The sequence below is a fragment of the Motacilla alba genome, chromosome 1A (genome assembly GCF_015832195.1).
Source record: "Motacilla alba alba isolate MOTALB_02 chromosome 1A, Motacilla_alba_V1.0_pri, whole genome shotgun sequence".
NCBI classification, from domain to species: domain Eukaryota; kingdom Metazoa; phylum Chordata; class Aves; order Passeriformes; family Motacillidae; genus Motacilla; species Motacilla alba.
Window position 1 is genome coordinate 51817358 of NC_052031.1, and position 16025 is coordinate 51833382.

Genomic DNA, 16025 nt, shown 5'->3' on the forward strand with positions numbered 1-16025 from the left:
AAGGTAGCTTTCTTTTCCTATATGTTGTATATCTGATTATGACTAAGTGAGCTTTTTCTAGGTTTAGTATCTTACTTCAAAAGAAGGTCAAAGTCCCTTTCCTGGTTCCTTTCTCTTTTTAGGGAATGAAACATTTTATTCATGATCATCTCAAATAGATTTCACCTGTGTGAAGATTTCTACAGGGAATAAGAGGGATCGAAATCCACCTGCTACTCCTGTTGCATTGTGGGAATAGGGACAGTATCTATCTTCATTGTAAAGCATCTGCATGCTCCTGAATGCTGTAAAATAATGATAATGGTAATAACAGTGTTGTTTTAATTTAGCCTATTTCTGGTATCAGTTTATGGCACAGGTGTAGATGATAAATTCACACTGATTGCTTGACTGTCCCAGGTTCCAATTTTGACATTTGTTTTTGAAGTAAACCTGTTGTTACAGTCAGTATACGCACTATTTCATTAAATTCAGGTGCTTTATTCTGGCTTTGGAATGGCTGCTGACAGCCCCTCAGAAGGTTTTGCAACCTGGTTTTAGCACAGTTAGCTCCCAAAGTTGAGAGGCATAAATGTACAATGAAAACAAAATAATCAATTCCCTTAATAGACAGCAACTCCAGAAAAAGAGATTTCACATTAAACTATGTGTGGGCGTACATGTGTATCCATTGTCCAGTTTAGAAATGTCTCTCGGAGATGCTTTCCAATAATGTTGCCAAAAGTGGATTAAAATTCGGGAAGTGATCTGACTGTTTCACTCAAACAGGATATAGAGACTAGTAAAATATGCTTACAGTACAAACAGCTTATTAAGGAGGTAGTTTCAATATGCTGCTCTTCTTTGAAAGACAGTTTTGTGCAAGGGTGAATGACTCTTGTTCATGTCATGTGGTAATATCTTCTTGTGTCTAGCATGAGTGGGGATTCCAGTCCCACACTTTGCTCCTTATGTTTGTCTACAGTCCCCTGCTGGAAGCCTTAGTAGTCACTCCCTGACAATGGTTTTAGTACACCATTTTATAATTTTTAGTAAGCTTCCTAAAATAATATAAATGCTCACCTTGTCCAGTATGAAAAAAGACTCTGTAATTATTGTTTAATCAAAATAGGAGAGCAGCTTCCATTATCAGCACACAGTCTTTGCAAGTCTTTTGAGAAGTAGCGTGTTCGTGTTAGATGGGGGTAGGACCAGAAGACCAATGTTAAAAAACATAACAAAAGCAAAAATACAGTAAATATCGGTGTCATTCTCTTTGGAGGATTTTACTAAATGTTAAAATTCTAGTAAGTGGTAAAACTATACCTATTTCCAATTAGAAGTTTGAATTGTTCAGTCTAAACTGGGTTTGTATTGCAAGGATGTGGGGAGGTTTTGTATTTCTTTTGCTGTTTCTAAGGGATTTAATGGAAAATCATATCTCTGTGGTGACATGAGTTATCCTAGTGATAAGCTTCTCCCTGTTTTTCCATCCTAATACTTGTATCCATTTTGAGAAGGCTTTAATATCTCTGTTTCCAAATGTTCTGTAAATAATAGGAATCTCACAGCTCAAAGGTTTAAACAACCTCTCTCTCTGTGTTCTTTAAAGGAAATGTCCCTGTTTTACTTAAGGCACTCCTCTGAGCAATTAGCAAATTTATAAACAATACTGCCATGTAATTAAATTAATAAATGATAATAATTTAAAATATTAAAACAAAAAGGTAATTAATATTGATATTTCTAAGTCTGATGGATTCTGCCTCTGTCAAGAACATACTGTTTTTGGCCTGCACCGCTGCTCATCTCAAAGGATTTGTTGAGCTCAGCAGAGGTGGTCAAGATGAAGTCCAGTATAGCTAATGAAACCTGAGTACATTCCAGGTAACTTACCTCCCTTGTTTGCTCAGAACATACTTAAAGACAAATCTAAGTCCGTTCCTGCCTAGAACTAGGGTTTCTCACTAGGTATTAAATTGTTTGCTAGAAAGAGAAAATATTTCTCTCTCTCAGAAAAGAGACAGAGACAGACATTTCTTTGTTATCTTCTAGAAAACACAGGCTTCTTAAGCATCAGTTGATGCTATGATATGACTCCATGGCCATACTTCAGTAGCACTCCTTTCTTGGATCTTTATCTTTGGAATGGCAGTTCTGTAGAAGGATGCAGAATAAGCAAAAAAACCAACAAATTAAGCTGAATATTGATTTAGAACTAAGTTTCTTTGGGTTGGTTGCCATGTGCAAACAATGTTATTTTGGAGACCACTATGCAATTCAGAAATCGTGATGATTGGAAAGGCTTCTTTTAGTTGCTATGGTCTATTTAATTATAGGACTGAAGAATGGAGACAGGACATGATAGTGCAATCAGGAGGATTGGGTTAAGAAAGTTGGAAGTGGTTGGTTCAGATAGTCAGTGCTTCATGATGTCAGGCATCAAGTTTACCTCTGACTTGAGGATCGTCAGTGAAAACAGGCATGGAGATGTCACTTCTTCTAACCCTAAATATGCACCATCGAATGGATCCTAGCTGGCATTGTCCAATAAGCCATTGTTTGAAAGGTCTGTATGCTTCCAGTGGAGAAGTTTGCTTAACAAGAAGTTTGCTGTCCTAATCTCTAAGTTAGGCTTCTGGTCCTTGCAGTATCACCACATTCAATCTCAAATATAAATATAATTTTTGCAAGAACAGAAAAAATATTACTGCCAAACTTATTGTCATAGAGATTTTGTTTTTCCTTCAACATACCCTGAATTCAATCTACTGATTAAACAAATGACCCCTCAAAGCAACCAGGGTTACTGTCCTCACCTGTCCTCCTGCACCTCAGTTGGTGTTTGTTGTAAGACACTGATTTCAGTGAATCTATCTGGAATTTGTGAAGATGTCATGTCCTTCTTTTGGCATTTCTGTACAGGTTAGTAATTGAGGCATGTTTTAGCATGCATTTTGATACAAAACTATATACGTAAATTCCCTACTTCCATAGGAAATCCCTACTTCTCTAATAGAAAAGCTCTGAGAAAGGAGGCCATGTCAGTCTAATCCGAATGAGCATTCACATATTTGTTGTACCCCCAACTTTAGCTATAGTGCTAGACAGAGACACAAAACAGCAGGAGTGCTGGGTCATTAAGGATAAAAGCTACAGGATTTTCTATAGATGAAGTGTGCTGTCTCTTCTCTCTTGCATGAATGTACAGCAAATCCTGAATATTGAACATTTCATCTCTCCACAGGCTTAAAACACCAAGATTTGAGTCATACCATATGTATTATGAGACTTAGACAAGCTACTTGTTCAGACCATTTGAGAAACCATATCTATCTTCAGATTCCAGAGGGTGGGAAAAGGAGAGGAAAGGGGTAGTGTGATTGATTCCACATAGGAACACCATAGTTCAGAAATGTGTTTCATTCCCAGTGATAAATGTGCTTGATTCCAGTTTTGTCTTTCAAAAACGTATGCTCCAGCCACAAAATCCAGCAGCTTTTAACACCCAGTTTGACATAACTGACAGTCTTTTCTCAGGAGGAGACTCAGCAGAGCTGGGATAGTGCAAAGTTTGCAGTCTGATAAATATGCATTGGCAGCACTGCACAGAAGGAGGCTTGTAGAATGAATGCTCAGTCCTACTCTGCAACTTCCCTCCTTTCCTTTCTTGCACATCTAGTTCCCTATTATGACAGATTTTATAAAGCCATTGCAGGGCTGAAAAAAATCTCTGAGTTTAACACAAGCCAATCTCATATCACGGTGTCCTAAGAGCAGCCTTGTTACAGTTGTTCCAAACCAAAAGACTAAACACTAAAAATTTATTATATTGGGTCAAATAGTCAGAATGTAGTGAAAATACTTTTGGAAACAGTGATTATAGTGGTAAGCTAAAAAGCATCTGCATTTCTTTTTCAAAATTGAAGCAGTTTCCTGTGGTTGATAATGTACCTTGAATCGTTTGCAACTATTGGTCCAAGTTACATTGGTGATTTTTCAATGTTTTACTCCTTTTCTGAAAATTGCAAACCTTAGTGTGCTACAGACCACAATCCTAGTTATATATTAAAAAGATAATTTCTCTGTTCAGCTAAGTCTTTACTTGAGTAAGAGCTAAAGTGGTTTTTAATGTGCCCTTTTTCAAAGACATGCCTAACGCTATGTTTCATTTGGAAACAAAATAAAAAACAAACTTATACAATTATAGCGTGTTTCTGGCAGTTAGGTCAGCCTGACAATCTGTAAACAATTAACTTCTCTTTTGTGCCAGCAAGTACTGTGTTGGTTTTTTGTGCCCTTTTGTTTTTTTCCTCACTATGTCAGTCCCTCTTCTTCGCAGGAGACACTGCATTTACTTCTTTGGCTGTACTCTCCATCTGTGCTCCAGCAATAGTGGCATAGGAGTGTGGGGGCTTTGTAAGAAATGTAAACAAAACCAGACAACCAGACAAATGCTTTTTAATAGTAAGTTGCCTCTTTGCTTTAAGAAGGCTGCTTGTAACCTTAAAGTTAAGTGTATGTCTGAGCATTTTTAAGAACAGGATATGAAGTTGTGTTACAGAATGCTGTATGAATAATGAACCCTTTTTTTTTTTTTCTTAGAGCAAGTAGAATAAGGCAAAGCAAATGAAAACCTAAATTAAATTAAAAGGATTACATGTAATTTCCAAGTAAAAGTCACAAGTCAACACTAGCTGATAATTAAGGCTTACATAATCTAATGGCTATATTCCATTGAGACCACTTTGCCTTAATGGAGTTAATTTGAGAATTCAAAATCTCTATCAGTGTTTCCAACTTTTCTAATGTATTGGTCTATTTTGTGTGAGGTTATTCTGGCAAAAAACATAAAGCGTGACCTGGTTTCTCTGATCCATATAAATGCATCAACAATACACACTTTTTGTTGTTTCTAGCTGTCCTAACAATAGAGGCATAACGGAAAAAGCAATGTTTAAAAAAATCTGCCCATGATTTACTCTTAGTACTTCCCAAAGAAATTCTGTGAGTAAACACAAAACAGGAAGATCTATGAGTCATGCAGCAAATGTGTATTTAGGCTCTCTCCAATAGTTTGGGGAGTATTTTCATCAATACTGGGTGTGAAGTGGTATTAAAACATCTTGAAGATTTTCACATAGAAATTTTTCTCATATGAGAGAGGGATTGTCATATGGGCATTAGGAGAAAAAGTTTCCCAAACTGCCTTTTATAATTCTTGTTTGAAGTTCTTGTAACCATTTGTTACAGATATAAAAGGTCCTACCTTGTTGTGCTTCCCTTAATAAAGTATAGGTTTTGGAAATAAACCCCCTGGGCTACTGAACTTTTTGTATTCTTAGAAAATAAAATTCCTCTGTTGCAGAGAGAGAACTGTGTAGCCAAGCAGCCAAGGAGCTGCCTTTTGAATTACTGACAATTGAGCTATGGCATAATGCAGAAGGGAAGAGTGAGCCTTGGTTCACTGCTCCCTTTTTTAATTGTAGATTTCTGTATTTAACTCTGTGGCAGTGGCTATTTAAAAAGAAAGGGCCACAAATGCTTGAGCAAGCAGATCATAAATCTGATGAAGAGTAAGAGGTTTTGAAATGCAAGAATAAGACATCATGATAAGAAAAAATGTAGAGAAATAGGTACCTTGGAATAGATTCTAAATTCATGGCCTGAATTTTAAAAAATTGATGTCTTTTCATTTTCCTAACTTTATAGGACCTCAGCAATTTTGAAAATGAGGGCATTCATTCATTTGAACTCCTATATTTAGGTCTAAAAACCTGTATTTAAGCATCTATGCTTGAAAATCTTGCCTGGAATCTCCCTTTGTTCACTTTTGAGGAAAGTAATTTAGGAAAATAAATGTGTGCTCTTTACATGTGGTTTACTTTGTCAGATAATGTTCTGATCTTAAGGTAAGTGGAAATAAGTTAATATTGGAAGATATGCAGTTTTCTGAACAGAGTACTTAGAACCTTAAGTTTCCACTTGATGGGAAATAGCCATATTTTGGAACTACATTTTACCAAATTAAGACATTAATGCATCAGCATTTTCTGTGTGGCAGAAACTGTGAAAAGTTGTAGTTGGTAGAAATTCAAATGTTCAAAATCATTGAAGTAAATATCATTGAAGTAAATAAGATTAAGCAATTTGTGGACCTTGTGAGAAATTCTATGACTGTTTCAATACCTGATTCTACAGTAAAGAATCTGGAAGACCTGGGGCTCATTGTTCTGAAACCTGGGATACTATAAACATTTATTCCTAAACAGATTAAGTCACATGAATAGTGGGGATTTTCCAAAACCTGTTAGTTTTGTTGGAGAAGTTTATCACAGTTGCCATATATTGACTCATGTTATTCCATAGTTGAATATACTGTCCCCAGTACAGTATAGTGATTTCTGTCAGTACAAGATGCAACCAGCCTTTCTGTGTGATTTCTAGTTCTCTTGATGTGCCCAGTAGAAAATGAGCAGAATGTCCCAGTTTAATGAAATTCAGCTTTCAGTGGAATCCTTCACAATATCCTGATTGCCATTCCCAATTCTTAAAGCCACTCATTCAGACATGTTGTCAGATAATCATGACATCCCTTTCATATATCTTTTGAGAAAGATTTCTCATCTTGCAGAATCTCTTCTGTATCTTTTATAATGAATGTTGGTTGATCTTCCAGCTTCTAAACTTGTTTCTCAAACACTTTGAAGCAATCCATATCTTTTAGGCTTTGCATATTGCAGACAGCAGAAGAGGTGAAAGATGTCATCTGTGTGTGTGCTAGTATGGTTACCTTCAGAAGGTCTTCCAGCTTTGAGGCTGTGCACTGTTGGCTTCCAGCACTGTGCTAAACCTCACATTTCACAGAACTGAAATCTTGTCTGGAGTAAAATTTTCTGTGGCTGATGCACATTTAGTTGTAGATGTCATCAGGTCACTATACTGTTCTGGGGATCTATTTTTGTAAGTGATAATCTTTTGCCTTGCCTCTGACATACACTTTTCTTACAGCTGAATCTCTACCATGAGGCTAACAACTTGAAAGAGATTTCTGTGTGGGAGTACAGCTATCCTTTTTTCTTTCTCCCATAGGAGATGAACTAAAGTAAATGTCACCCACTTGTTCCCATATAAGTTTTGTACACTCTGGGTCATTCAGATAAGTATAAACTGCTAATGAACATCTGAGTGTCTTTGTGTCAGATTTTTTCTTTTCAACTAGTGTGTTTCATCTTGAAATATTTTATATAAATTCTGTTCAACTAAATGATCATTTGAAAGAAGATGGAGCTTTCTTTTTTTAATGATTTTTTTACTCTTCTTATTCTACTTTAGAATATAAGTAACCCCAGAATAAAAATAGGGAAGGAAATTACTGAAGAACACCAGCTGAGAAATAGTCCCACCAGAATCCAGACTCAGCCCCTCCTTAGCAGAGGGAGCTATATGGGATGTGTATGTTGATACTGAACATTTATTTGTCTTGAGATACTGCTTTGCTGGTACCCAAAGCCGCCGGTGTTGTACACTGTTTCTCTTGGCCTTGTCTCTACTAATGAGATGTATTTCCTGATCACTGCTATTTCCTGATTTTTTCTTGGCAAGGTGCCTGGTTACTGCGGAATCTGCATGAGCCAGGATGTCCTCTTCTACTCTCCTGCTGGGCTGGTGAAGCAAATGTAATTGCTGTGATCCCTTTAGCTTGGTAATGGGACACTCAGCAGCTGGCAGCTTGTGCCTTTCCCTCTCCCCTCCTCCCTCCAGGACAAGCTGGAGATTAAAAGACCTTTGTCTTTTGAAAAGCGTTTTGGATATCGTTTAAGGCAGATCAGCTGTGGGTTTATTCTGCCGTCATGATTATCTCATATATAAGGCTTGTACCCAGCCCTTTTCTGCTTTTCCTGTAAGCACATAATGTGATCCACAGTGTCCTTGAAGCCAATACAGCAGCTTCACTGGCAGTCCCAAGTGTTGGGTTGGATCTGCAAAATCCAGTCATACATTGCTTCTCTCAACAATCTCCTCTTTCTGCTGAGGGGTCTGTTAAAATACTATAAGCAATTATATGTATTTTTACATTTTCATGTGGACTTTGTTCAGTGGAAAGCAGTATTATTCATCAAAACAAGAACAGAAACATTAAAAAGAAGGCACAGATTTTTCATTAATGTAGAAAATGGAGAAAAAATAACATTCATTTTTTGGGTTAAGCCCAAAAATGTAATGGAAGTATATTGGCCTGAGCTAACATAGTTTTCCTCACTTTTCATTCACACCGAAGAATGTAGTAGCATCACTCATCTTCTGCTTTAATCAACATCTGAAACTAAATACTTCTCTTGTTAGATGAAAAATACCAATTAACAAGTGCACTCATTTAGCTGTACAAATTCCTTAGAAATGAGAATCCACTATTCCACTCTAGGAATCAAAGAAAGGTTGATCCCATGCTGAAGTCTAAACAAGCCATTTTTCTTCTTAGTAGTTTTTTCAAAGTCTGTCCTTTTCTGCTGACAGAGAAAGTTGCCAAGCTAGGGGTAAACATGGAAGACAACAATTTGTGACTAACTTCCACTGGTAGGTTTCCTACTGCAGAAGTTAAGATCAAATTTTGTTGCTTATTTTCCCCCAAAAAGGGAGGGAGGTTAAGGGAATTAAACAAGGTAATTATAATGTCTAGGTTCACATTAGTATAGAAAAACCCATACACATCGTCAGAGCTTGCCACTTTTGCTGATACTGGCTTCACCTGTCTTGTTTTGAAGCTTTTCAGTTAGCCCAAGTCCTGTAATTAGAGGTGAACCCAGATCTGGTGTTTTGAAGTAAAATGTTTCCTTTCCTCCTGCCTTTCTTTAACCATTAGGAAAAAAAGGATGTGGTAAAATTTGCAATTTCCATTCTGTTCACCATGCCAGTGAATAGCTACAAGGCACTCCCCTGAAATATCTAGTTTGGGTTCCTATGGGACAGCTGTTGGTTCCCCAAGATTGCTTTGTAGAAAAGTTCTATGTAAATTCATGGGTCCCAGAATTTCACCTCATTCAAATTGTTATATTTAACCTAAGACAATCTTCTTACCACAAAGATAAATTACCAGGTTCACCTAGAAACTGAAACAATCATTTCCAAAACTCAAGTCCCCAAATTAACCTGGCCTTTTTTTAAGGAGCTGGTCCCTTTTATTACCTTGGCCTTTTTTTTAAGAAGCTGGTGCACGGGACAAGACTCGTGGGTGTTACAAATCATCACATTCTGCTGGAGTCAAAGGATCTGTGTGTTCATAGCCACCCAGAAACTGGTTGAGTATTGTGTTGTGGTAATGTGTATTCAAATTGTGTCTCAGCATTTTGGCTACAGAGCAGGACTCCACCAGGCATGCTGCACACTCAAAACTTGACATCGTAGACACAGATAAAACTTAGTAAATTCTGATGTTGTCCTTTAAGAACAGGAATTAGAAACTTTTGAACTAACGTGTTTCTCTTCCTTCTCATATCAGGCGAAACCCACTCCACTTCCACCTCATCGCAGATGCAATTGCCAAACAGATCCTGGCAACTCTGTTCCAGACATGGATGGTCCCTGCTGTGCGCATAGACTTCTATGATGCGGATGAGCTCAAGGTAAAGACACACAGACACAGGTGTCAGTGATGTACTTGTGATTTGATGTCACCCCTTTGCAGGGGAACTACTGCCTAAAAATATTCAACTAATTCTAACTGACATGATTGTAACCCTGATTACACGTAACTGGAAGATGCTCAATGGCTACAATCAGTGCAGTTTCTCTGGAATGAGAGCAGCTAATGAAATGTTTTGTGTAGCAGCTTAGAATTTTACTTGCTAGCAAGAGGATTCTGGCTGTCCATCTGATCACACTGTGGTTTTTTTTAAGGATACTTCTTCCTAGTAGCAACGGTGGAATGTTAAGAATCTTACTCAATAAGCCCAAGTCTGTTACTGGAAACAACTGCCCTGCATTCCTCAAGCACAAGTGTGTGAAACCCTAAGTACACACACTTCGACAAGGTAGCATTAGTACAATAGCTACCTTTTTTGTCTGGATGCCCTTCCAAAAGGAATGATTATGGAAAGAGTTCAATCAATGGTGGAGGGAGGAGGGGGGTGGGCGGAGAAATCACATACTCAAAGTAATTATCTTTTCATAATTAAAAAGTTTAAATCAGAACATGGAGGCACAGCATTGATTTTTGAGCTGTATGTTTTTTTACCTGTGGAGGTACAGTGAAGTATTCAGACTTCAGACTTTAGCATTTGAAGTTGGTGGCAGTAATTTGTGTGACTTATCAGGTCTGTTTTGAACAGGACCCTGAAACAAGGAAAAAAAACCAAAATTTATCAAATTGCTGTACTTATTAAGGGAGAAATTCAAAGCACACCACGTTGTGAAATATTGAATACAGAAAGCTTTAGAAAGAGATGGAAAAGGGAAAAAGTGATTCTTGAGAAAAATGCTTTGTTTCTGGTTTTATTTTTCATTGGTTCTTTTACATGAAGCCATAAGCTGATATTAACCTAATTAACCAGAGATCTTCCTTCTGTTCTTTGTAACTTCATAGCAAGGAGGCGTTTTTTTCCTGTCAGTCTTGTATGTGTCTATGTTACATGTGCTTTTCTGCAAATTGTAGGGTTTTTAATTAGCCTCACAAGACAGACCACTTACTGTTTTCCTTCTGGTCATTTGGGTATGGTCCAATCTAGTTAAGTAAATAATAACCAAGAGAGCTTACTTCAGTGATCCCCAATTTCTGATTAATAGGCAAAGCACTGAGTAGATATGAGGCTACAGAGAAAAACTCTTTTCTCTCTTCTTCTTCACTCAGCCTTAATTTTTTATATGACTCATGACCTACATCAACACTAGAGTATCTTGCATTTAGCCCATAGGCTTTAAGTTGGGGACCATTTTCTAGCTGTATGCAGGTATTGATGCATAAATAAATCTTTCCAGGTTTGCACCACTTATTCAGAGCTTATTGTTTTCCATACCAAGCAATTTCTCTGATTTCAGTGGCCAAAATATCACAGTATATAGTACTGAGCATAAGAGAATGTGACAGACACTGGCAAAGGAGAGCAAAGAGTTATAAATATAAACAGAGTTTTAAAAAGCCAGGAATGATGCTGGCTCATATCCAGATCATTCTGTAGCTTTTAGCAAAGACAACAGAGGAGCTGTTTACAGACAGCTGTAGGAGCTCATCTCATTTGTTTCTTATGTGGCCCCTAGAGAGGATTTAATGATTGGTTTGGGTTCATGTATTTCACCTGCACTCTCGGGAGCTGTATTATGCTGCCTAGTGTTAAGAAAACATAGAGCTGATGCTGGATGTTTACTAGAAAGCCTGTCTTTCTCTGAAGTGATCCGTGGATTCACTGTTACAGTATATACTATGTTTCAGTTTAAATGACCCTCCATAGTTCTTTTTTAAACCTGCAATCAATACCAACTTCTGACTTTTAAAAGGGTTTAAACTCAGTAATGGCATGAGAACTTTCTGCTTAGCTTTCATTCACTGATGCTCAGTTGTTTTGGAAAACATTTTAGCTGCTGCAGAAAACATTTCATTTCATGTTTGGTTTTTTCCCATTGGATATGTATGAGCTTCCGGCCTCCTCCTTCTAATACAGCAGGAGCTGGCATGTTAGATTAAGCCCTTAAGTCCTGGGAAAAGTCCTGCTTCTGCTCCTGTTCCTGCTCAAACAGTGGAAGAGAGCACATAATATTAGATCCTCCATAAATAATGTGGATGCTTTTTTGTTTTTAAGTAGCTATTTAGAATTCAGGCAACAGTTTCCAGTAGCATAATAATTTTTGTAAAGGCAGAATTTGGAGCCTAAAGTATTTGGTCTTTGGCAGTGTTTCTTAACATATCCTGCAGTTCTTAAAATACATGCTGTTTAGCCTAGAGGTAGAGCAACCAGTGTCCTGAAGAAAGGCATAGAAAATTAGTCTTGGCTGTGGCTGTTGTTTTCTCTCATGTTTTAGAGGAAAACTGGACACTTCACTGCAAGAAAGGGAAGACAAGGTACCACGGATTATAGCAGAATTTCTAGGGCCAGCAAACCAACGGATCTACTTTGCTGCTGTGAATTAAGCATGTCAGATGTTCCTTTTAAAACTTAGAGAAGACTTATTTTTCCTTTTGCAAGGTGGCACAGCTGTTCACATTCCTGTTGCACCACAAAGAGCCTAGGTTCATTCTCTCCCTAGAAGCAGATGCTGCCAGACCTGCCAGACTACCAGGCTGCTGATAATGGAGCCAGTAATTGAACTATTCCACAGCTACTTCATTCTTGCTCTACTCAGTATGGCCCATACATAACTCTTCCAAATTTATGTGGCCACATATGGCTGTGACTGCAAACTGGAAAGTTACTTGGCAGTGCAAATTCACTTTATATGATCACTTTAGTTGTGTTAGTCAGCTTTGGTCCTAATGTGTAGATGTATCTATTACAGCAATGCATCCCACAAACAACTGGAAACTGAAAATGGTCTTCTTTGAGCATTAAATAAAAGAAAAAATATACTTATGAAATATTCATTTACTACAGCTGTGATTTGCAAATATCAGGCTGCAGGGTATTGTGTTTTTTTCAGTTCAGTCTTACATGAAGAATCTCCAGAACAAACTATTGAAGGTGTGCAGCTTGGGCACTTGGCTTCTGCCCTTCATTGTTATACATGGAATCTCTTGTCAGTTCACTCCCAGGGAAATACAGGCATTAAATCCATTGTGATCTGCACTGTCCCAGAGCAGAAGGAGCAGCCAATAATGCAGTACTGTATGTGATGGGTGGGATACAGATGAGGTGAGTTTGTTTTCCCAGATGTTGCCTGACACACTGGTGACAACATCAGATGAACTGAAGAAGGCAAAATGTAGAATGAGCAGTTGGCCTGCTCTGCTGTGAGTAAATGGCCCAGATATACAGTCTTTTAATCACTGGTAGAGCAGAAAAGCCATCTCATTTAAATAGTTTGGCTCACATGTGCTGCAATTGATTTATGAACTTTGAAGGGATGGTGAATAGGTTTTTGTAGTAGATGAACATTTGATCTGAAAGAGGAATTTATGAAGCTCCATTCTTTTCTATATATATGGACAATATTCCAGTTTTTACTGTTCCCAGAAACAACAGACCACAAATCTGAGTACCAGTGCTGCATTAGGTGATTTCCTATCAGAAATGTTGACATCTGTGCGCTCAGTCAAAATCAGTAGTCTGATCCAGTACAGCAAAACTCAGGTAATGTATGACATAAAGATCACCTATCTTTAGGCATTTACTGCAGTATGAGGTGAATTACTTCTTAGCCACTTTCATCTGAACTTTGAAGACAGTTCACTGGGTCAGATATTGACATCTTTAGACAGATGACACAGAATACTCTGAGTTAGAAGGGACCCACAAGGATCATTGAGTTCAGCTCTTAAGTGAAGGTTCTGTAGAGAGATTGAACCCATGACCTTGGTGTTATTAGCACCATGCTCTAGCCAACTGAGCTAATGGGCAACGGCTATGAGACTTAAGCAGAAAAATGAAGTTTAATTCTTTAATTATGATTGTAGTGTAGTTGGTTCTCAGGGCTGTGCCTGTGTGCACCCCTAGTGCACTTAAATTCCCACAATGGTCCAGGAACTCCCAGGCTTGTTGTCTGCACAGATGAGATAAAGGACTGGTTTGAGACAGCAGCCCAAGTTGAAACTAGGTGACTGATGGAACTGCTGGCACAAGAAGTATTTGACAGCTTGTTACAGGACTGGTCCCAGTGGGAATTTCAGACAGTTCTTGACATTCCCCAGGCAGACCCTGCTGTGCCTAGACCAATTTATATGCTTAAGCATGTCAATTAACATCCTGGGCAAAGGATCTGGCTGTCCCAGATATTCACAGACAGTTCCTGCTTCAAAGTTAATCAATTGTACAAGAGTAAGACCATAGGAACAGTTCCTGCCTGTGTAGAAATGACCATGTAGCACAGTCTTTTGTACATACTTAAGATAGTTAGGAAAGGTTTTGTACATGGGTTAAGGTGATCTATAGTGATGCATAATACATATCTTACAGTGGTCAGGTAGGACCATGGGTCAGCTGGGTTACAAAAATTGTACAGAAACATGTTTTAGGGAGTCTCACCCAATCCAACTAAGATGACCCTCTAAGAGCCCTTGCTATGGAAACTCCCTTTACCATCTAGACAGCAAGCAAGCATCCTTTCTGGCACATTGTATTGCCCATGCAGAAATTACTGAAGTTCAAAATCCCAGTAATGTTAGTTGTTTTAAAGTATGCTCAGTGAATGAACATATTAGTATGTGATATCAGATAGTATGTGAATGTCTTTGCAGCAAATTGCACCAGAAGCAACTCAAATGCCATGAAATCTTTGGATACCAGCAGAAGCTCTTCCAATGAGTGATAGTAGTGATAAGGCTGTATGTATTGTAATATTGCAATATACCAATTTTGGAAGTATGATCAAACAAATACTTATAACAGAATGGCAGCTACTAGCTTCTGAGCGTGGGAGAGAGGGATTCTGATTGGCAGTTGGGAAGATATGAGAGTGCGTTTGATGAACAGATTATTAGCTTGGTGGTTTTCACATCAATTTAAGAGGATGACAACGATTGCAATGTTGATAAAGCCTTGAACAATAAAATTGGTCAGCCTTCTCCTGCCTTCCATCATCTTCCTAGTCAACAAGTTCCACTGGATGTTGCAGCCACCTATAACATTGTATCTCACAGTAATAGTGACTGATCCCTAAACGATCATCGATTGTAAGGGTTTGACTGTATTTGCATTGCACTGCATGCAGATTATATCTTGTTAAGGGGAGCACAGGGTTGTTTATCTGTTAAGTAGTTCACTGTGTGCCTCAGAGGCAAACACACAAAGTTATAAAGGAGAAGTATGCTACTTGCCTTCGTTTCTTTTCCACTTCATATACAAGATCTAATTGCTATTAATGCAACCACAGAATGAGAAACCCAGCATCTGTTTATGTTTACATTCATTTATGCAGCAGTAAGTATTCAGTTGAAGTGTTTCTAAGGCACTGAGGTTTTGATCTAAAACTGTCTCGTGTTATGGGGGGCTTGCAGTGCTCCTGCATTTCACCAGCCTTTTGTCTTCCTGTAAACTGGCCTACGGCCCTTGTCAGTGAAATGATAGGCATTGACTGCTGTTGCTTCCTGTCGTTTCCCCTTCTCTTTTTTTTTTTTAAATATGCAAATCCAAGATTTTGGAAAATGAAGTCTATAATCAAAACATTTTACAGATTTGTATAACTTTTATGGCTTATTTTTAGAGTTGTATTTCTACTTTATAATTGAGATTTTGTGTATTTGCTAATGGACAGATTGAATACTAGAGGCCTGAAGTCTCATGTGATAAAAGATGCTTGTGGTTGTGACACAGTGCTACCATGTTCAGAACAGAGTCTTTTATCCATGATTTTCAGTACAGATGACTGGAAATGAACAAACCTGTTTTTGTCAGCCAAGATATTTTCCTTCAGACTGTTTGGGAGGAAATAAGTATCTACCAAGAAACAGATAGCAATTCAAACTCCCCAGCACAATGGAACCTTTGTGAAGTCTGCCTCCTGTGTTACATTGTGCAGTGCTTCTACTGCTATTCGAGAAGAAAGCCTCATGTCTGACTTTGTAAACCCCTTGTACTTTCCTACTGTTTCTGGTGCTTTGAAAAAACATTGGTGCTCTTTGTTAGTTTTATAATTTAGTTCTAATTGCTGTAGACCTCTCTGTAGCTCCGCCCTTTTCTTGATTCTAGGGAAAAGCAGTACAGTTGTTCTGTTCTGTGTCCACCAGGAAGATGGGGTAGCTGCTCTTTGTAACATATGTGGAGTGAGGACTAAGGAGCCAACTCTCTTCCTCTTAAAATCACCCACATTTGTATCATAGTAGCTGACTGTGACATTTCAACAGCAAGGATTTTTGTTTGGCATTCAGCCTCTTCAACATTGCTCATTGCAGCAGCATGTGCTGC

General features: G+C 38.1%; 1 protein-coding gene across 8 annotated transcripts in view; it reads left to right on the forward strand.

The window, feature by feature from the left end:
- Positions 1–16025, forward strand: part of LARGE1 (LARGE xylosyl- and glucuronyltransferase 1) — a 270233-nt gene that overhangs the window by 137683 nt on the left and 116525 nt on the right. For 6 of the 8 annotated variants that reach the window (XM_038153721.1, XM_038153717.1, XM_038153716.1 and 3 more), the window contains one exon: positions 9479–9602. In XM_038153721.1, the coding sequence (XP_038009649.1) occupies positions 9479–9602 (124 nt within the window). Of the gene's footprint in view, positions 1–143; positions 4447–9478; positions 9603–16025 lie in introns of those variants that run through there. The other 2 variants (XM_038153723.1, XM_038153722.1) reach the window with 2 other exon arrangements.